This window comes from Octodon degus, unplaced genomic scaffold (assembly GCF_000260255.1).
Source record: "Octodon degus isolate 3935 unplaced genomic scaffold, OctDeg1.0 scaffold00025, whole genome shotgun sequence".
Classification (NCBI taxonomy): Eukaryota; Metazoa; Chordata; class Mammalia; order Rodentia; family Octodontidae; genus Octodon; species Octodon degus.
Genome location: NW_004524601.1, coordinates 13,491,663 through 13,514,548, shown reverse-complemented (window position 1 = coordinate 13,514,548; position 22,886 = coordinate 13,491,663). Strand labels below are relative to the sequence as shown.

Sequence of the window (22,886 nt, the reverse complement as noted above, 5' to 3'; positions counted from 1 at the left end):
CTCCCTATGTAGTTCAGGCTGGCCTTGAACTCACTATGTAGTTCAGGCTGGCCTACACCTCGCTGTGATCATGCTTCAGCCTCCCAAATGCTGGCATTAAAGGTGTGAGCCGCCATGTCCAGCTCTATACTATATGTTAAGTGAAATATTTGAAAGCAGTGAGTTGAAGCAGAAAAAATCTTTATCTTAATGAAAAATTTAATCAGTGTAAACTATAGAAACTCTTAGCAACGACTTTGTTTTATAAGCAATGAGGTAAGTTTAAGTGCAGCAGTTATTGATAGACAAGTAGGCTGAATAACAACAGACAATTTCATCTGCTTTTATCAAGAATTTTTTAGTTCTAAAAATAAACTTTTATATTCAAAATACAAATATTTTGATAGTAACCAAAAATACTTTTCACAATTGAACCCCTTCCATTATTAAAGATAGTGTTGTACTTTCTGTATTTGAAGAATAACATACAGGTTGTCTTGCTAGATGGCTACCCTTGGGTCTAATTTTCCCCTTATAATTATTTCTCCGTTTAAACACACTGAGATTAGTTGGATTCCCATTAACAACAAGACTTAAATCCTCTGGATGTAAAATAGTGGCTCTCCTATCATCTTCTCTCAGTTTTGTGCTGCGATTCCGCCTTCTGTTATGGTTTGCGGGCTGAAAGCCTTTGATCACCTTTGGACCCAGAGCACTCTGGTGTTTTTGATCATATGGGCTTTGTGTTTCATTAAGACAACTCGTGTTTTTATGAGCAATGGAAGGAAGAAATGTTTGAGGTGGTATTTTCCCAAGCGGTCCAGCGGGCAAATCCTGAAGATACCTGGGGAAATGCTGGCTAATTTTGGATTCATAGAGTAATTTTCTTGAATTCGAATCATCTAATTTGACAGAGCATAGATCATCTATAGTTATATCCTGATAAGTATTTGTTGGACTGTGAAGCGTATTCAGCTTTTCAGAACTACTCTGAGGAATGCTCGGTAACATTCCAGGTCTATTTTGTTTTAAAATTAATCCAGTGCCAGGAATAAGGAGATTCAGTTCTTCCTGCTTTGACAGATGAGTGACGTCCATGCTGCAAGCTGGCTTGCATGCTTGTCCAGCCATGGCTGCACTTTTCCACATCACGGGGCTTTGAATGACCAACCCATCGATAGGGCACGAGTTGCACTTGTGGGACAACCAATCGTCAATGCATTTTCTGTGAAACTGGAAAAAAAGTTTGTAAGTTAGTCAGAGATATAGTTATCATGCTTGTAATCTGTATTATTTATATAACTGTTTCACAGGATTTTAACTGTATTATGACAGCTTAGTAAAATCGATTGAAATTCTAATTTATCAAGTCTTATGAAAATATTTGGAAGTTCATTTATAAATATAATGGATTCATATTTATAATGGATTTATCCCCCTTTTCAATACTAAAATGCAAAGACATATATAAATACCACCTTTGCAATTTTGTTAAACATTCACAACTTAATCAAACTATTAATTTTATGCTAATTACTTTTAACAAATAAACATTATTATTATTATTTGTGGTACTGCATACTGAACCCTGGGACACTCCCTCTTTGAGCTACAACTCTAACCCTTTTTGAGACAGGGTCTTGCTAAGTGGCCTAAGTTGGCTTTGAATTTGAGAGCCTCCTATCTCAGCCTTCTGAGAAACTCAGATTAGGAATTATTTAAAAATTAAGCATTAGACTTAAAAATTGGATCTGAGGACAATGAAATATAAAGATATAAAGTAAATCATATTTTTGGAACATTCAGCCACTGTGGATAAGGGTGATGCTAATGCTACAAAATATTTATTGAAAGGACTTAATGGAAAATCTTCATTATCAAATCTCTGTCTCTCTCTATATATCTTATTTATTTATTTATTTATTTATTTTTTGCGGTGCTGGGGATTGAACCTAGGACCGTGTGCTTGCCAGGCAAGGGCCTATTCTACTGAGCTATCTCCCCGGCCCCACCTATCAACTATATATTAATCAAGTAGTGTTGGATTTGATTCTAGTAATTTCAAATAAAATAATGACGTCAATTTAGGCATTTCTTTTTCATTTAAAAAATACACAGCAAAAAAGTTTTTAGCAAGCCTTTTCTATTTATAGATATTTGAAGTAGATAAAATAATCTAACATAAAGCACCGCTTGTCCCCTCGACGGCTCTGCCGAAGAGTCCTCTCTCAGTGACAGGGACCCGCGGCGGAGCTGCTGCTCTGTGCTGCGCCGCAGCTCCTTCACCTGTCCGGTGTGATCTGAACTCTGCGCAGAGTACGACTAGCAAGTGGACGACGCAGCTTACATTGTCACGTCCTTCGTGGAAACTGCCCGTTTAGGGAAGTCGCACTAAAGCGGTGTGACGCTTACCTTGTGGGAGCACGGCAGCAGTCTTGCGTGTTGCCCGAGACGAAATGACTTCAGACAAAGCCGACACTGGCAACCAGGCGCGAGCAGCTTACTGTTCTTCGTAACCAGCAAGAGCGGCAGGGACTTCACGACGTGTCTTGGTGTGCACACCTGGCTGCAGGGCAGAGCGGAGGCGCGCATGCTCAGCGGGGACGGACCTGTGCGGTGCAGCCCAAGGCGCAGGACTCTCGAGCCAACGGTGACCGCCGTCAGCCGCAGCAAAGCGAAACTGTTGCACGGGCCATGCACGGGGCAGGTGCAACTTCACAGAGGGTAAAATTTGGTCCTACCAGCTGAAAACACTAGTGTCTAGATTTTTTTTTTTTGTATTTTCATGTCCATAAAGCCGGAAGAAATTTTGCTGAGAGCTACACTCTCAAATTATTTCACTCTGAGCCAACACTTCTAAGTGGGTGTTTAGAAAAATACGATCCAATTCCCTTTGCCAGCTTGTAGCTGGTGAGGTTAGAGTAAGCCACGCTGACTACTTCAGGCCACGGCGGTGAGTGGCAAATCAGCATTTTTAGGAAATCCGTTTTCCCTGGGGAATGGGCTTATCACAATATTGTTTCCCCCAAATCCTGATAATGTGAATCAACTCATATTTAATGCCCTGAGCAACTGGTTTGAAAACAACAAATGCCAAATAAACTCTGTTAAAAGATCAGAAGCATTTCTACACTCAAAAGCCACTCAGAGCAAAGTGGACACGTATGACGGGGGTACAGCTCAGTGGCAAGTGTGAGGTCCTGGGCTGGATTCCTGGTGTCATAAAGAAAGCACACGTATTCTTCAGAAACATTTGCCTTTCTCATCGCGGTATAGATACAGCCTCCTCAGGCTAATTTGCTTTTATCAGTGGTATATAATTTAAATTACACGGGTACTTTTAGGACTTACAAGGTTACTATCTACTCATATCTTAAAATTCTTCATTTTTTTCGTTTTCTTTATCTGGAATTTCTTTCTTTCCCGCATGCTTTTCCCTCCCAACTGCTCACCCGCCAATATCTCCTAATGCAGCCCTTATTGGACGATGCATTCTAGTAGAGTGCAGCATGACTCTTAGGCAGGAGAAATGGAGGAGGGGAGTCTTTGAGTGGACTCATTTCACGTCCTGCAAGCCTGCTCTCCACAGTGTGTAGTGTTTCCTGGGCACAGGCCGGACGTCTGGTGAGGTGTGGAGAGAAACTTACCAGTGTGTGTGGTGTGTGGTGTGTGGTGTGGAGGTGTGTTGTATGCCTGCCTACACCTTTAGTGAGAACAAGTGGGTTTTGTTTGACTAACTCGTTAAAACAAACAACAACTGGAGGCCTGCCCCTCAGCTCAGCTCTTTAAGTGGCTGCTTCAAAAAAACACTCAGGCTCGGTTGCTGTGGTACAGATCTCCAGAACTTGAGCCAGCCAAACCTGCCCTGAAGGCATTCAGAGCAAAAAAAAAAAAAAAAAACAACAACAAAAACAACAACAACAAAAAAACTACCGGCCAGGGAGATGGCTCAGTAGGATAAGTGCTTGACAAGCAAACGCAAGGCTCTGAGTTCAATCCCTGGTTCCGGGAAAAAAAAAAAAATACCAATAACAACAACAACAAAAAACACCCTAACAAAACAAAATATTCAGTGTTATCTCATCCTTTTAAAATGGTTTCTTTTGCATATGTTTACAATGCACATAATCTATTAATACACATCTAATTTTCTGTAGTTGACAAAGAGTAAGACAGGTTCTGTGAACAACCTAATCAGGGTTCTGAAATGTGACCGATCTACTAAGCTTGCTTGCTTGCTTGCTTTCTTTCTTTCTTTTCCTCAATTTTTTAAAATTTATGTATTTGGTACAGGATCTCCGTGCACAGCTCAGACCCATAGTGATCCTCCTCTTTTCAGCCTCCCCAGTGCTGGGATTACAGGCATGTGCCACCATGCCCGGATTTGGTCGCTGGCTCAGCACACCCCATGAGTGGGGCCGGCGTAGCATGTGGGGCTGGGGATTGAACTGTGGTCCCTGTGCTTGCCAAAGCAGGCACTTAGTGCCGAACTATCTCATCAGCTGCTCAGCATTCTTGTTCCCTGGGCGTGAAGTGGGGAGTGGGGAAAGAGGAAAAATAAACTGGTGAATACTTCCTTCTGTCAGAGGCCAATTATTACAAAGGCAAATGCCAAAACCCTCTGCACCCTTTGCTTATCTTCTTTATGTCAGCTTCAACTTGATATTTATTTAGATAATTATTTGATTTCTGAAGAAACTATCTATACCTAATACCCACTACTACCTCCAATGGAATTAATTAGAATAGGGATTATCTGAATATTTCTTGTGAGTAGTAACTCATTTCATATGAAGTTTGTTTTACAATTATCCTGCTGTTTAAGATGGACAAGTGTGGCAGAGAGGAGTGACGTGAGGAGGCAAGTCACGCACAGACAACACGTGCTGACGTAGGATCGGATCTAAACAGTCTGCTTCACTTCCTAACTCCACCAAGTATTGGAAGTGGTGAATAAATTAAATCAAACAGAAATATTGTATCAAAGAATAAGATGATATATGCAAACTGAAAAATTGCTTGAAGATCACAAGTTATACTAGGAATGCAAATTTTACTTAGAGCCTCACCCTTGCTTTTCTTGATAATATGGCAGCTTTTCTTCTATCTTACTTTTAATATCTAAATATTTTATATCTTCATGGGATTCCGTTTCTAGTGATGTCCATCTTTGATTTCTTTTCTGCAACAGGTAGAAGGTAGATATTACTGTGCAAGCCATGAACATTTTTATTTTGTGAATTAAAAAATAGTCTACTTATCAATTATATAATAATGTGAAAGATGCTTTTTTTTTTTTTTTTGGTGGAATCGGGGATTGAACTCAGTCCCTTGCACTTGCCAGAGAAGCGCTTATTCCACTAAGCCATCTCCCCGGCCCCTGATATAATTTTATTTTATTTATTTTTTTTAAATTTTTTTTTATTTATTTGAGAGAGAGAGAGAGAGAGAGAGAGAGAGAGGTGTGTGTGTGTGTGTGTGTGGCCAGCTCAGCCCACCAGGGGGCGGGGCTGGCTGGCATGTGGTGCTGGGGGATTGAACCGCGGTCCCTGATGCTTTGCCAAGCTTGTTCTAAGTAGGTGCTTCAGACCACTGAGCCATCTCTCCAGCCCCCCCTGATATAATTTTAAACATAGCTATTCTTTTCTAATCACATTAAATTATCACATAGTTATCAGGTCTCATGTGCTACTGCATAACTACCATAATGCATTACTTTTTACAGTAAAATTATGAATGATAATTGCAGATTTTTAATAGTGTATAATTAGCAAAACAGCATTATTATAAGCAATACAAGATGCTTTTAAAGTGTCCAGTTCAAATGCTATCAACAAAATTGTATGTTTAATTATGCTACCTGGCCAGCCCTTGGTGTAAGGAATTTTAAGAGAAAAATCATACTTGATTGTCAGTTCTCATATGGCAAATTATAAGGTTGAAATCCTTTATAACTAATTCACAAGTTCTCCTATAGTAATTCCTGTTCACAAGATTTATTTATAATGCCATTGGGTGCTTGCTACTGTGTTAGAGTTTGCAAATCACCAGTGTAAGACCTTGCCTTGTGTACCTACGCAAAAAAGCATTCTGCTAAAGATATCCTTGTAGATTCTCATTAAAAATCAACTGCTTTGTTCCAAAGCCTCCCTTACTCTTTATATTCTTAGGTTTATTTAGTTTGTTTAATAAGACAAGCCCCGCCCCTCCATTAGAGTGCGGACGATACCATACCTCGCGAAAGGCAAACGTATGCGGAGCGTGGCACGCGCTCTCGAAGCACTGCTGGCACAGGTGGAATTCTGTGCATTCTGTGCACCTAAACACGCAGAAGACCGAAACAGGCAAGAGAGCCTCCAGTTACTGTCATGCTTTTAGATGAACACTTCTGAGCCAAACTTTCTAAGAATGAAACAAACATGACAAAGCCCATTTCTGCTCCCATTTGGGTACTGGTTTCTTATTGCTGCTGTAAAAAATTGACAAATATATCTGCTTAAACCACGCAAATTTATTATCCAAGAGTTCTGCAAAGAAAAGTCTGGAATTCATCTAAATGGCTACAAACATGAGGCTGGCAAGGCAGAGTCAAGTTTTGGGGCTCCAGGACAGACCCGTTTCTGTGCTTATCTTCTGGAGATGAGGCACATTTCTCGGTATGTGGCCTCCTACAGCACCTGCAAAGTGAGCTATGGAGCAGCCCCCTGCCCTTCTCTTGCTGGAATTTTCTCTGATTTCTTGCCTCCACTTTTTTTTTGTGGAACCAGGGATTGAACTCAGTTCCTTATGCTTGCCAGGCAAGCACTTATTCTGCTGAGCCATCTCCCAGGCCCCCTTGCCTCTGCTTTTACAAACAGTTTTCCTGGTCTATCGAAGTCAGGACAACCTTATTTCAATGTCATCTGATCGGAAGTCTTAATTCCATGGCAACCTCATTTTCCTGTGACAAGTGACCTAACATCCAGGTATGCACATGAGAGTGTAAACATACAGCACTTGGGAGACCCCTTCTGTGCCCACCCTCACCTTCCCAGATGCCCTCTTAAGTCAAATTAGCATTCCACAATCTCCTTGAAATTCCTGTAGGGTCAATAGTCCATTAAATATTCTATCATTTGATTTTCCAGTGTTGTTTTCTAGTTGTTTCGTGCACGCTACAATTATACCTAGCAGATTATGACCTAAAAGCAGAATTATACTCCTTTTTTTTTCTTTTCAGAATGAAAAAAGTAAACACATAAAGAGCTTCAATAAAAAACCAATTGATGCAATTTTTAAAATTGAATTTTCCTTACAATCCCAATGGCAAGTATATATCACTTACAAAAATTTGCCACAAGCACAGATTTTACCTCGTTGTAAGTTTACAGAACAATAACCTCAATAGTAGTCAAATAACTTCTTTTTAGCTTACGTTATCCAAGATGTATAAGGCTATTTCCATGAGAAATTAAGAATAATATTTCCTTCAGACAGTGTAGAATTAAGTGCTAATTTATTTATTATTACTATTTATACACACAGAGAAGATTCTTAATAATTAACATTCAGCACAATGCTGTGATTTACTTGATATATCAAAGTGTGCTGGGGAGGCAAACATGAACACTGCCATGCTTTCCAATAAAGCTGAGAGTTTTTGAATTGATACTCTAAAAAATGCAAACAGCTGGGTCATTAGGCCCTGATGAAGGGGCAGAGAAGACTGCCTCGTGTGTCTTTGCTCCCACTCAATCTGTTTCTCAAAGTACTGGAAATCATTCTTCAGGCTGAGGCCTGCATGTCAGCGCTGCACTAGAGGAGGAAGACAGCATTGCACTTGCTCTTCAATTTGAAAAACAGGAAAATAATCCAATATAATCCAGTAGGCCATCACAGTAGTGGGTTATCCGCAGGACTGGCAATGTCAGTTGTTGACTTGAGCCTTTTTACAGCTCAGCATATTAATATGGCTTTACTTTTTATATCTCACTTTTATACTTTTCTGCTGGATGGTTAAGACCAAGATAAAGCAAGACTTATATAACAAGAAATGTAGCTTTTGTATCTGACAAGGTCAGTCAAGTGCCCTCAGGATTTATGCTGTAGTCCTGTACCGCCGTTTGTATAGATCTTTTGTCAGTGTCAGCCATGTGGATGAGTCACGGCCATTCCTTGACCAGTTTGCTCTTTGTGAAAGCCTGAGAATATTTTCTCTCCTTGTGACTCTCCTTAGGCACACTGTACATCATCAATCACATTCCTCTGTGGCCCCATATTCTCCTTGATCTGAAAATTTGGAAGGTAGCTATGCTCACCACTATACCACCAATGCTTGGTCAGTAAATTTGGGACACAACTGGGCTACTGGATATTACAATACAGGTTCTCCTATGTCCTGAGTCCTCACTGACCTTGCAAGGCCAGGGCCAAAATGTTGGCTGTCCTTGCAGCCCTTCTTTTTCTCTAATTTTTGGTCTGCAAACTTAAGTTGTTAACTCTCCAGAAGCAGCTTTGGACTACTGCACTATATTGGATTATTTTGCTGAATTCACATACCTACAATATTTAAATGGCAATGGAATACCCATCTCTGACAAAACTAAGCAAAAAAAAAGGGATACAAATGAAGGACCATTGTGTATCTGTACATACAAAATAGGATAGATATACAGCTACTTTCTCTTAATTCAATGAGAAGAAAGATTTGTACTAAATAGTGTTTGGACAGGATATCATGTCTGCATGATACTTGTACTATGAATAACTACTACGAAGACAACAATATGCAATGTCTTAATTGGAACTGTCCTATTAATCACTTTTAAAACTGTCTCAGTGCAATTTATTTCTCAATAAAATTAATAAAAAAAATTGTAAAACAGGAAGGTGACACCAGCCAGGTTCCTAAACGAGGAGTGACAGCAAGGTGCCAAAGGAGGCCTCTGGGAGTGGCAGCAGCAGCACCCTGGAGGGTGTTTCACTGAGGCGATGCAAGGAAACCCCAGCAGGACAGAAGGAACAGCCCACACCTGGAGCAGAAAAGCGTGTTCTTCCCACAGAATTTCTAAAGTGAGACGATCTGATACAACCTTCCGCACTCACAGTTAGCCAGCAGAGGAGTACAAGCCCATGGGGGCTAAGAATGCTGTACTGTGGCCCTCAGATGACTTTGTACCCCAGAGCTGCTTACCCAAACAATGGCTACTACCACCGAAGGCTGGGGCCTTCCTTGTCCCAGAACTTTCTGTCACCCACCTTCTCCAGGCAAGCTGAACATCCCCGAAGAACTATCTCTACAAACTCTTCCTCCTCCAGCTTCCCTTCTTTGCAGCCTCCTCAGGCCAGCCATTGCTAAGGCTAAGACTCTTGTTGATGACTGAGTTTTGTTGTGGGACACATTCAGAAAACAGAGGGCTAAATTCAAAGGAGAAAAGGGGTAATTTGCTGTTCAGGGCTATGAAAAAGTTTTATGGCTGTCTGAGAAAGTTTAATGTACATAATTTAAATATTCCTCATCATAATGTAATGCTAGAAAAAGCTGAAAGATAAAAACTGGTGTATTTTACAAGAATTTTTAAAAATTGAAACAAAATATTCCCTTAAAGTTTAATTAACAGAACAAAATTTTGCAGGCAATTGATTGATGTTTGTGACAACTGTGAAGATGGGCAAACTGCTATTATCTCACTTTTGTTGTTATTGCTGAGGTATATAATATGAAAGAAAACAAAACTTGAGTTTTCTTTAATTAGGACTTTTTAGAATCTGATGAAAGATTCAGGCAGTCTCCCTCTGGTTTAATCCTAGGAGATTTGAATAACCTCATTGGCTTTTCAAAGAAAGTGAGAGATCTAGAGTGACTCTGAGCTTGGTTCTTATGTGGGACTGTGCCACAGCCTGCGTCCAGCACTCCTTGCCTGGCTGCTACTGGACTCATGATCTCCAGGGAAAGGGTCATGCACTTACAAAAGCAAAGCAAGTAAAATCAGGTCACTAATTCTAGCTTTTTGAGGAGTTTCCACACTGATTTCCAAATGGTTGCACCAACTCACAGTCCCACCAAGAGTGGAGAAGAGTTCCGTTTTCCTGCAAGTCCCTCCAGCTTTGTATGCTGGTTGACTTCTTGATGATATCCATTCTTTCTTGGGTGAGATGGAACCTTGGCATTGTTTTAATTTGCATTGCTTGAATGACCAGTGCTGTGGACCATTTTTTTCATGTATTTATTTACCATTTCTATTTCTTCCTCTGAGAAGTGTGTATTCATCTTAAATGTTTGTATTTGGGTTGGGTCTTTGCATTTTGGCGGCCTGATTTTTATTAGTTCTGTATATATTCTAGGTAGAAGTCCTTTGAGTGAATGTTGGTTAAGATATTTTCTCAATTTGTGGGTTTTCTTTTCACTTGATTGATAATTTCTTTTGATGTGCAGAAACTTTTCAGTAAGATGAAATCCCAGTTGTTGATTCTTTGAAGTATTTCTGTGAAGTTTGAGTTTTGTTCACCAACTATGCTTATGTCTTTAAGATTTCTATGTGTTTTCTCTTTCAGTAGATTTAGTGTTTCTGTTTTCATATTTAGATCATTCATTCATTTTGACTTTAGTTTAGTGTATGGTGATATACCTGGATATAGTTTTAGTTTTTGGCATGTGGAGAGCCAATGTTTCCAGCACCATTTGTTAAACAGGCTTTCTTCCAGTGAACATGTTTGGCCCCTTTGTCAAAGATAAGGTGACTGAGTGTCTGAATATTTTTCCAGAAGAGCTGAAAACATCATACCACAATGATACATATGCACTCATGTTTATAACAGCACAATTTATCATAACTGAATCTTGGAAACAACTCAAATGCCCATCAACTGAGGAAAAGATAAAAAAGATGTGGTATTTTTATGCAATGAAGTATTACTCAGATATCAAGAAAGATAAACTTGAGGATTTTATAGGCAAATGGATGCAACTAGATGCTCTACTTATAAGTAAAATAAATCAGACCCACATGTGTAAACATTGTATTGTCTCCTTAGGGTAAGAACCTAAAAGAGTAAATAAAATCTGAGAGGTACAACAGATATAGTGAAAGGGAAAGAAACTGAACATAAGGAACAGACAGCTGGGGTGAGAGAAAGAAGAAAAATAGGAAAAAAAGAAAGGGGCAAAATCATGTACGTATATACACACATTGGCTAAGATGATTGTACTAATTTCTATCAGTTTTTTGAAGGTAGCAATTAATGTTTAAAAATTTTACTTTGACCAGTTTTATATGTTTATATGTGTAATCTGAGAAACTACATTGAAGACAGAAATGTGCACTATAACAACCACTGTTGAATACCTTTTCTTATTTCTAAAATTTCTGTATCATTTCTAATGTCTTATCTGTTATTTTTCTATTCTCTTAAAAAATCAGATCACATGTCTAGAAATCCCATATAAGCTGCCATCAAGTAAATCAATAACAATTCATGGTTGGAAGAAGGCTGAATGATGGGCAGGTACACCGATGGCCAATGTTTTGAAAAGTTAACACAAATCTTATAATTTTACTGGTGACACTTACTTATAACACTTGCCCTTTATCGGAAACTGCTGACAGTGATTACAGTGAATTCCAAGGTGTTTGTCCAGCCGCTCTTTCTCAGTGGTGGCCATAAGTTTGCTAGAATTTTTGAATTCTTCCAAGATAACTTTTAATGGTGCAAACTCTTTCCTGCACAGAGGACATTTCACCATGGAAGAGCTTGAGGTCATATTCTGGTAGTTAGCCAAGATCTTCATGCATTTTATATGAACATTATTGCCACAGCCAAATCTATCAGAAATAAAATTCAAGGTTACCATCCCTGCGCAGAAGCAGGGATGTGTGTATTTTATAATACACACATTTTATCTATTTATATATCATAATCACTTGTACAAATAAAAATTTCAGTTCTAATACCATTATTCACGTAAAAAGACTCGACCGATTTTCTGGATATAGTTTGATTACACACATCTATGTACATACAAATGGAATTTGCTATATTTAATTTAGTCCCCAAGAATCCACACATAATTTTTATTCCAATGAAAAGATGAAAGATTTTTGGACCATGTATGTGATCAATATCATTATTTGTAATTTGTAAAATCATTTTATTTGTAAAATGATAGTAGTGAAAACAGTCGTAATACAGAGGAACATTATAATGATGCCCATCTGATTTTCTCAGAACTCACACTCTAAGGCTGGAGAGATAGCTCAGTACAATAAGTGCTTGCCTGGCAAGCGCAAGGTCCTGAGGTCAATCCTTTGTACAAAAAAACAAAAACAAAAACAAAAACAAAACAAAAACAACAACAAAAAAACCCCAAAACACTCTACCTGAGAAATATGCTGTAGAAATAATATTTGGGGGCAGCTGCTCATAATCTTACAATGTGCAACAGAAACAGCTGTATTAAAAGCTGCAATGTGCATGAAATTTTGGCAAATAATCAGGAGGAAAAATACCAGTGCAAAAAGTAGCAATATGCATGTTGGGAAACAAAAGAACACTGCGAAAATAGACATTGCCCATTTGTAAAGGTGCTGTTTGTCTCTACCCACACCTCTCCTGCTCTAATCCTCCTACTCTCATCGGCTGTAAACACGTCAAGTTAGGCGCTTTGCCCAGCGCTCATCACCCACAGCACTCACGGTGTTCACCTGCAGAAGGTCACGGGCAGCCTCTTCTCCAGAAGCTCCTCTTGGCAGATGGAGCAGATGTCCTCGGGACCCACCTCCTTCTGCGGCACGCAGCCCTCTCCTTCGCCGCACGCGCTGTCATCCTGCCTTCCTGGCTGTGGCGTCTGCACTCTATGAATCCCCCGCAGCAAGTCGTTGATGGCTCCTTCTGTAAGACCTAGCTGGAAAGCCGCTAGCGAGAAACCCCAAAGTATTAAAATGCGGCAGCAACACTAGAAATACAGAGATGTAGTCACGCATGCCGCAAGTTAGAGCTTCTTTTTAAGGTGCAGGAGGACAGTGTTTAGTTGCTTCCCACACTGACAGTGACCACTTTTTTGCATTCTTTTCGGAGCCAAAATGTCAGGCAGGAGTCATTTATGACAAGGATAGAAATTATCTTTTTTACTTGTTACTGGAAAACAGAGCAAATGGTGCACTGTAAGGGCTGTAGGGGCCGGCCAAATAGCCCAGTGGTTTAAAGTGCCTACTTAAAGATGCAGGAGCCAAGAGTTCGATCCGCTGGCCTGCCATGCTGGCCCTGGCCCCGGTCCCAGCCCCAGGGCACACTGAGACAGTGATTGAGACTAAGCGTGGTGGCATGCCTGTAATCCCAGCTTGTGGGAGGTTGTACATAGGAGGATTACTTCCAGTCTGATCTATGCAGTGAGACCCTGTACACCCTATACACCCTGTCCTAAATTAAAAAAGAAAAAAGGGTTGTGGGTAGGATGATGTTCATTTTTGAACTGGCGTTATAATCATGCTCCACATTCAATTTGTCTATAAGAAAACGTTTTGTCAGCATGCAAGAGTATTAAAAAACAGGGGCACCAGGGATAAAGCTCAGTGGCATAAGCGCCTGCCTGGCAAGTGCAAGGTCCTCAGTTCAATCCCTGGTACTGAAAACCAAAACCAAAACAAAACAAAAAACCAAAACAACAGGGGCACAAATTCATAAAAGGAAAACAAGAATACCTGAGCTGTATAATTTATGTTTGTTACATGAATAAGTGAAAAAATGTACAGCGGGTGGCCCGGAGGTAATTCACCGTGTCTATTTTCTTGTTTCCATTTGGGCCCCTGTGGTGCCTCAGGAGCCTGGAGCTTCCCCATCCCCAGTTCTGCCCGCATTCCTCCGCACACTGCAGCCTGCACCGGAGGAGGCGCACTCCTCCACTTCTGAGTTTTCTCCATCCTGCCGTCCTTACAAGGAACTGCACCCTAAGGGCTGGTGCTTTCGACCAGCAGAAAAATGAGGACATTTTTTACTCCCTGACCCATCATCCCTGGGCTCTTTCCCTTTGTCCCTTGCTTCCTTAAGATAACTTCGTCTATCTGCTATCCTTCGCTGGGGTTCTAGTCCTCTCACACAGCCTTTAAAATATGTGGGGAATTTCACATAACAGAGTAATATGAACTTCACAGTATTTGTTGTAAGACATAGTGTGGTCTTCTAATCAGTTATTAATATTGCCAGATATATGCATGCAAAATTGGAAGAAAGAAGAAATGTATAAGAAATTAAGAAGAGAAAAAGGACAAACAATTAAAAAAAGACAAAACAAATTAAACATTAACTAACTGGTTTGAAGACAATACTATGCGTTACTACAAATACTGTGAAATTCCCATTACTCTGTTAAGAGAAGTTCTTTATCACTTGTAATTTTTTGTTCTAATTATAATTTGTACACGCCTTAAAAAATAAAATTAAAAAAGAAGATAAAATATATAGAGTGAAGATCATTTGCAAGAGAGACAGTGAAACACTGTGTTTCCCTGGAAGGGCCCAGCCAACGGCTCAGAACACAGAAAACACGAGTCACTGCTCCTGGGCTGGTGGCGAAGCAGGCAGACTGCGGGTGTCCTTGAATTACCATCACTTTGGGGCAGGAGGGCCGTGTGTCACAGAGACGCAGTAGCATCTGCCCTGCAGAAAAATGAGAATGATGAGGAGAGAAAGCCTGCTGTGGGGAGTGAAGATGCTTCCGGGCAAAGCACTCCCGAATAATGTAATTCCGCCGAAGGAGCTGCGCAGACACCGCTGTATGTGGTGGAGAAGAGGAATGGGGGGGGGGGAGGGAAAAGAAACTCTTCTGATAATCGTGTGGAAAAATCAAACGCGTAGAACTGAACAAGGGTATTCTGGAAGGGGCGAGCGAGCAAAGCAGCAGAGCTTGTCGGGCACCGGGAAGGGGCTGTGTGGACCCCAGCTGCAGCACCATCCAGAACGCAGGGCCCAGAGCCTCTGGGTGGGTGCTTTCTGCGTTGGGGCTTCCTTTGCGCTTGAACTCACTCTTCACTGACACTGATGAACTCTAAGCTGCTCCCAGCAAGCGTGTTGGCTGTTCGTCCTCCAGGTGTGAATTATGTTTCAGCTATAGATTGGGGTAAAGTTGCACTCTTCTGAAGTGTTGAGGAGATTTCCCCCACTGCAAACGCTTCCTCGTCTGAGATAACCACCTTCTCTGTGGCTTTACTACATTTTGGCATATAGATGCTTTTTCTGTGTTGCTAACACTGACCAAAGCGTCCTTTCATCCATGCCCATCCTTTATAAATGGTCTGTCCTTTGGTGAACTGACATTCTTATAATAAAATTTTTATAATAAAAATTGATATTCTTATAATCATGCTTGCAGGTCTTCATAAAGAAAAGAGAAGCTTACATTTCTTACATGCAACATGGGGGTGCAAATCACTGTTCCTAGATTCCTTTTAGAAAAGAATGCATGCATGATATTCAAAACATTCCTCCTTTATTAACAGTAAGCATTTCCTCTACGCTTATTTACCTACTTTATTTATATAACCCTACTGCATAACTCTGTGCATGGCTTTCTTGGAATTATTTTAATTTTCATGTGTGTTTGCTCAAGCTTTCATTCAAGTGACAAAAAGTTTAAGGTCATTAGGATCTTTTCTTTGAATATTCCTACTCTGTCTATAATTACATTGTGCACATGGTATTTTCAATGTTGATGCAAAGTTCTTTATCGCCCCTGTGGCCTCAGCCCGCCCTGGCAGTGGGGCTGGCGCGGCATATGGTGCCAAGGACTGGACCCCTGCTCCCTGCACTTGCCTAAGCTTGCCTAAGTAGGTGCTTTAGTCCTCTGAGTTATCTCGCTGGCTCGAAAATGTCTTTTAAATATAAATGATGTGAAAAAAATTTCAGTAAGAAGTATAACTTCAAAAGTTATAGGATTAACTTTAAACATTCTCTATTGATATTTGTAAGAAGAATCCCTTCCATCTTTGAGAGGTGGAAACAAGCCAGGCAGAGCCTGTAACCCCAGCAATTGGGAGTCTGCGAAGGCTGGGGGATTGTTATGATTTTGAGGCCAGCCTGGGCTACATGCAAGTTCAAAGCCAGCCTCAACTGTATAGTAAGACTCTGCTTTTTTTTTTTTTTAAGTGCAAAAGGAAATGCAACATAAAATATTGGACTGATTTACAAAAATGCTGTATTTATCCATGAAAATATCCCAATACTAGCATCTCACATGATTCAATTTATGAAAAGCACCTAAAGCAGTCCCTGGCTAATGTACAGTACAATAAGTATTTGTTGAATTTAACTGCATGGACCTGCATTTTCCAATACTAAAGGCATTAGCCACACAGAGCAACTGTGCCTGCGCAGTTAGCTTGGGCAGACTTAGCTCTAGTTTTAATTTTGCTTAATTTGAATTTATATTCGACAATATAAACTTACTGAAAATAGTAAGTACGCTGGCAACAGTCTGGGTATATGTGGATGCACTTTTCAACCAAAAATTTTATGAAGCACAGAAAATAACGTGAGGAGAGCGCCAAGGTCAATGTCACACACACAAGGGCGCTTGGAAGACAGAAGGAAAGAAAAGCAAAATGTCTTAAAATTCTTATACTAGTTCTATGTTGGCATAACTTGTGGTGTTTTAGTTTAAAATACATAATTGAAATTATGTCCCTGTTTCTTAATTCTGACGAAATGGCTACTAGAAATGCCATGTGTGGCTCTCCGTGTGGTTCCACGCGGTAGTCTTGGTATGGACGCTGGACAGAACCACAATGCTAAGAGCACTGAGACTGCAGGGGAAGCCAGCGTCCTCCTCCCTGCAGGAGACATGGAGACGAAAGGGGGAGGGCATCGTGCAACCCAGGCAGGGCCAGCACAAGGACAGAGAGAAAGGAACAGGTAGGAAGAAGCGGTGTGCCCTGCGAGGGCGCGGAAGATGGAGCCGGCGCAGCTCTGGGGACAGTGAAGCTGCAGGCCACAGTGCTGAGGCTGAAGGCAGCACAGGGCAAGGACACGGGGGCACAGGCTCTGGCAGACAGGCGGGGCGCAGGACACGTGGGACGTGCAGGATAACACACGAGTGGGAGAGGAGGAGGATGTGGGCAGAGAATTCCAAACTTCGCAGCAGAGGTAAAAAGGAAGGCCAAGATGCGGCATGGAGATTTTAAGGTGTGAGTGGTAGTTCATGCATGTGATCCCAGCACTCTGGGAGGCTGAGGCAGGGGGTTCAAGGACAGCCTGAGTAATTTAGTGAGACCTCTGTTGAAAGACAGAGGGACAGGGAGAAAAGAAAGAAGGAAAGAAAGGAAAAGAATGACAGAGAGGGAGAGGAAGAGGGAGAGGGGGAAAGGAGGAGAGGGGGAGGGGGGAGAGGGAGAGAGGGAGAGAGGGAGAGAGGGAGAGAAGGAAAGAGGGAGAGATGGAGAGAGGGAGAGAGGGAGAGAGGGAGAGAAGGAAAGAGGGAGAGAGGGAGAGAGGGAGAGAGGGAGAGAGGGAGAAGCTGGGATGTAAGGCAGGGCGAAGGTCCTGGGTTTAAGCCTCAGTACTGCAAACTGACCATTCCAACAAAAAGCCCAAAACAACAACAACAACAACAACAACAACAAACTACAATAAAAGCAGAAACAAAAACAGAGGTTAATTTGGCATTTAATGTGTGCCTGGGACCTCGAAGTAGAGCTGTCCAAAGACAGCTCTGCAGATTTCACTTCAGGAGACACAGACAGCAGGAGGCGAGCTGCTTGCCCACGGTGCAGAGAGAGAAGAGAACGACAGGGAAATGCCCAAGAAATGCCACTCTTCGCCTATCCTTCAGTCTAACTTTGCAATCTGTTTACATAGCAGCTGGAGGATGGACTTGCCTAAAGAGAATCTCTGAACTGAAGACAGATTATCACTATAATTTTTATGAATATCATGCACGTTTATAAAAATTTTAAAATGCAGCCATTGATGGGTCCTGTATAGGTCCAACAACTCCGTGGGGTCAGGCACTGCTGATAATGGTTGGATCTTTATTATAAAATGTCCACATTTAATGACCTACAATAGAACTGTCTGTTTCTTCCCTTTATTTTTGAGTACTCTGGAGTTTAAAGTTTTACAACTATGATGCCTGACTTTAAGCTCAGTTTAAGTACTCACATAAAACTACAACATTTTACATTATGAACTTTTAAAGAAAAATTCAGCCAGTAAACATTTTTGGATGAAATTATGCACCATCCTGTTTCTCAGATATAAAATTTAAATTTTTTAAAATTTAAAAATTAAGGTTTTTCGTACTATTAGAACAACTTTAGATACAGAAAACACTAAAGTTTCGCTCCGGATATGAGATATTATTTTCTGCCAAATAACTGGCTCTTGCTTCATCTTGTCTTTGACTTGAAAATGGTACAACAAAGTATTTTTTTTTTTAAGAAGAAAAATACTCCAACCTTAAGAAGTTAAGCTATAGATGGCTATTGTGTTCTTTTGAAAAATAAACATCTAAGTTTAGAATATAATTAAATTAAAAAATTTCAACTTGTAAACTATTAATATCAAATTAGGCAAAATAAACAAAAACTGTAAAACTTACATTCATGATTCCTTGGAAGCCTGAATTTTTTCAACAAGATCCTAATATTCACAAGTAGAAAAAAATGAAAACATTTATATTTGCCATAACTCAAAACATATCTCTAAAAAAATTTAGACCAGAAATAGCATCATATAATTTGCAGTATTAAATGTTACAAAGAAAACTAGAGCACCAACTTTCAATAATAATGATAGTTAAACTTACGCTTTCAAATAAATGTGAAAAAATAGGATTAATGGAAACAAAATACATTTGTAGGACAGAAATTTATTGGAGAGTCTGTGTATTCCTTACCCATATAGCTTTCAGAGAGAGAGAGGCTAGTGAGGGTTTTAGGTACTCATAGTACTTTTTTCCATCTTCCTGGACAAAAAGTGTCTGGATATAGTGCCAAGGGATATACCACTTCAATGTGTGATAGAAAACTATTTTCAAATCTCACCAAATAAAATGAAACGTGATTTTAAACATGGCAAATACATACTTAGTTACTATTTAAATCTATCAAATGTACTTTAGTATATTAAATGCTTGGACTACATTTCCATTTAATTGGTTTGAAATAAAATTAGCTACATCACATTAAAATCAGAATGGAGTGCTCTTGCTTTGATAATTCAATAAAAATGGAAAAGCCTACTGTTAGTATAATTGTATCAAGTAGCACCATTTGAAACAAGCATATTTTTATCTTTATAAATTACCCATGTTCATGAATGCGTAATAAAAATCAACCAAAATGCAATAAAAAAAACTTGGTAAGGTATTAGAAGTTAACAGCCATAATTTACTGCTTTTATTTTCTTTGCTTATAAATAAACCATTAGAAATGACCATCTTTCCTAAATTTTTGTAATTTCTCTTCAAATATAAATTATACATTAATAATAATATAATGAAGAATTTGTTGTTAGGAGTATAGATAAGTGGGCAAAATAAAATGAATTGAGTGGAGGTTGTAAGCTAAATGGACCTTTTTTTTTCCTTCTATTTATGGGGATTCCTAACCCTTTAAAAAGATCCTGCCACTGAAAGAATAATTTCAAATTTCAGAAGAGTAATCTTAAATAGAGCCCTATTTCTATCTTGAAAATTTCATAACAAAGTGTTCACTGAAAAAGAGAAACACATTGTGAAATGAGCAACAGAAGCCAGAAGAAAAGGGTGAATATGTTCAGTTTCATAGTGTTCATGCGGGAAACAGAACACTTGATTTCAAGAAAATGCAATTTTTAGAGACAGAAAGTTGCTGAAGCCCAGTAATGTTGCAAAATCCACAAATATCAATGATGTGAATTTTTCACTTTACAGATTTTGATGTGTAGGTAGCATGAGAATGAATCTCAAAGTTTATTTTTTTATTTTTTTGTGGTACTGGGGATTGAACTCAGGACCTTGTGCATGCCAGGCAGGCGCTGCCATTGAGCTATGTCTCCAGCCCCTAAAAATTGATGTTTTTACTAAAAACATTAACATTATAAAATTTTCCTCAATTTAAACTTTATTATTTCCAGAATGAAAAGAAATAATAAAAAATACGTTGGTAAGTTATGGCCATTTTAAATTTTACATTCCACCAACATTAAATTTCTTTAACTTGCTGCATGTAAATCAAGAGGAAGTTAAAATATATAACCCAGCAAGACACTCTTTGATGGAAGATCTTTACCACAAACTTGAGATATATATATATACATATATATATATGTATATATATATAACTCAAGTATATATATCTCAAGTATATACATATATTTGAAGTATATATATATATATATATATCAAGTATATATCTCTCTCAAATATATATATATATATATACACGATAGCTCAGAGGCACAAGGACCCAGCAACATACCCCAGGCCGTCTCTGCCCCGGATGCCTGGGCACGCCCTCTCAGTAGATGCAGACGCCAACCGTGCACCCCAGAACTGGGCGTGGTGGCACGTGCCTGCAATCCCAGCACTCAGGAGATTGAGCCAGGAGGATCTCTGAGAGTTCGAGACCAGCCTGGGGGCTACAAAAGTGAGCACATGGCCAGCCTGAACTGCACAGTGAGACCCTGTCTAAAAAAAGGGGGGGGGGTTCAGCTTGAGACCATAACATTAAGGAAAATAAATCAGCCATATAAGCTTAAATATTGCGTAGTTTTTCTTATGTGAGAAACTCAAAATATAAATAGAACAAAATAAAAGGTGATAGGAAGTAGGGAGGGGATCCAGAGAGGAAGGGAAAGGGATGGCAGAAGGATTAGGCTGTTATGTTTGTGTGCCAGTGCTCCAGGAGGGCTGCAAACATTACACACTGCAAACAAGAACTACTAAAAATAAAAATTAAAAAAATCACCTACCAGCATATGTGCTTGCAGAGTTCCCCTCCTTTCAGAAATGTGGAGCAGTTGCAAACATGCGGGTTTCCTAGGAAGACCTTCGACAGAAAGTGAATGGTAGAGCAAAACTGAACTGTTCTGTAATTCGAGTAATAGAGACTTACAGAGATAACTGGGTCTAGGGAGCCCAAGGGGGCCTCTTAGCAGCCAGCGTATTGGAAAGGCGCAGCTCCCTGCACGCACCTTAGGCTGACGTTTCACTCCCTTCTGCTTTCCTTGATTAACAAGAAGCATTACGCATTAAGGGATCTTTACACAGATGAAAATGTATCTAAGTTTAAAAGCTGAAAAAACCAAAAACCAGCTTAAAAAAACAAAAAACAAAAAACAAAACAACCAAAAACCCTCTCAAAATGATGTTTCTTACTATGGGGAACCTTAGAGTACACTTCTGTAGTAGCTCACTTTGGAGCTTTGATTGTGTGTTTTGGAGTTAAAATTTAATCTTATTCAAGAGGCATAATTTTATTCACCAACGCTATTGACTGACACAGTTTTATTAAAACCAGTAAGTTTTGTAAGCAACAAGGGAAAAATGTTTTTAAAAAGTACAGACAGCTGTGAAATGCACATTACTTTGTTAAGTGAAATGCTGTATCACTCGTAATTTTTAAATTCTAATTTGTATTCTCTTAAAAAAAAAAAAAAGCACCAACAGGTAACTTGTGTTCAGTACTCTGAACTACATGGCAGTAAGTTACAATTTTCCAAGTCAACTAATGGGTGTGTGTGTGTGTGTGTGTGTGTGTGCAGTGACCAATTTTTGCTGAGAATGAAATGTATAAATATCAACTATCCCTACTTTCTCAGCAAAATACAAGAATTTTTATTAAGAGCTTTACAAGGCATCACCTTTTAAACTACACCTTAATGGGGCCTCCTTATGCTATAAAGTGAATAACCTGAAACTGATTTTGTTTATTGAGCAAAATAATAGCAAACATTGAGCAAATCTGTACGGCCTGTGCATACGCAGAATTTCCATTCTGATTGATTTAGGGGTTAGTGACTACTGGAAATGGATCCATTTCGCACAAAGTGCTCATTAAAACCTCTGACATTTACAGCCCTTGAAATTAAGGGGCCATCAGTGTAGCGGACTCCGGACACGACTTGATTTGCGTGCTGACCGCCAACAAAGAGCCCCTCGCAGCAATCGCCGTTCCGCTGGCCCTGCGCAGCGCGTGGGGTGTGGACGCGGCGGGGTGCGGGGACCCCGGGGGATGAAGTCCCGGGGCGACGCCATAGTTACGCGGAAATCCCCGATCTCCGGCTCTTCCTCCCTCAGCAGGAAGCCGGTGGGGCCGATCTCCCGCAGGAGGTAGACGCTGCTGCCCAGAGCCTGGTCCTGCCGCCAGCTGAGGCTGTCGCTCGGGTGTCTCCGCCTGCTCGCCGCCTCGCAGCCTCGGCGGGGCATCCTGCGCGGACGCCGGCGGAGGCGCCTGCGGGTCTCTATGGCGACGGCGTGGGACCGGTTGCCGGGGTGACGGGGCGTTCCCAGCGTGCTCTGCGCGTAGCTGTGGGCGGGGCCGAATCTGCGCTCGCCGCGCCTGCGCCCTGCGGCCCGAGCGCCCCGAACCTTAGCTGCCTGGCGTGCGCCGGCGCGGGGACTTGTTCCGTCGGGCTCCGGGCTCAGGTAGTCTCTGCCCTTCTCTCTTCTTCAGGGCTTGCCCCTGGCGGGCGCGGAAGGGAACCTCTCGGGTCAGGAGAGGGGATTGCAGCCCTCGCAGTCCCGGAGCGCTGCCGCGCGGGCTGGCGCGGGCTCGAGAGGACACCCGCGTCGCCGGATTCGGAGAAGCTTCAAACAGCAGCCCCTGAGGACCGGAGCTCCGCGTCCTGCTCTGTGGCGGGAGGAAGCCGGCCCTAGATCGCGTGCAGGGCGGCGGCGGGGGAGGCGCGGGCGGCGGCGGGGAGCAGCGCCGGGTACCGGGCCGGGGCAGCCGCGGGCT

General features: G+C 40.9%; 1 protein-coding gene and 1 long non-coding RNA gene across 3 annotated transcripts in view; one reads left to right on the top strand and one right to left on the bottom strand.

The window, feature by feature from the left end:
* Positions 1-388: 388 nt before the first annotated feature.
* Positions 389-22,369, bottom strand: Zswim2 (zinc finger SWIM-type containing 2). 2 transcript variants are annotated; one of them, XM_004628632.2, is made up of 9 exons: positions 22,190-22,369; positions 20,899-20,975; positions 18,545-18,585; positions 12,660-12,870; positions 11,529-11,780; positions 6,214-6,298; positions 5,049-5,161; positions 2,392-2,545; positions 389-1,212 (listed from the first exon to the last, which is right to left on the bottom strand). In XM_004628632.2, exons 1-9 carry the CDS (start codon positions 22,352-22,354, stop codon positions 403-405), a joined length of 1,908 nt encoding a protein of 635 aa, XP_004628689.1. In that variant the 5' UTR covers positions 22,355-22,369; the 3' UTR covers positions 389-402. The 2 variants fall into 2 exon arrangements, with proteins under 2 accessions (XP_004628689.1, XP_023568047.1); XM_023712279.1 differs by lacking the exons at positions 5,049-5,161; positions 6,214-6,298.
* Positions 22,370-22,476: 107 nt separating this feature from the next.
* Positions 22,477-22,886, top strand: part of LOC111816032 — a 6,391-nt gene continuing 5,981 nt past the window's right edge. Inside the window, exon 1 of the long non-coding RNA XR_002820575.1 lies at positions 22,477-22,573. This is a non-coding gene — a long non-coding RNA (uncharacterized LOC111816032). The remainder of the gene's footprint in view (positions 22,574-22,886) is intronic.

Coding starts and splice junctions, on each gene's coding strand:
- Zswim2 (XM_004628632.2), bottom strand. CDS start 22,354: ATGCCCCGCCGAGGCTGCGAGGCGGCGAGCAGGCGGAGACACCCGAGC. Junction 18,586..20,898: donor CTCTGCAAGCACATATGCTG/GTAGGTGATTTT, acceptor TGTGAATATTAG/GATCTTGTTGAAAAAATTCA. Junction 1,213..2,391: donor TGCTGCCGTGCTCCCACAAG/GTAAGCGTCACA, acceptor CTTTTTTTCCAG/TTTCACAGAAAATGCATTGA.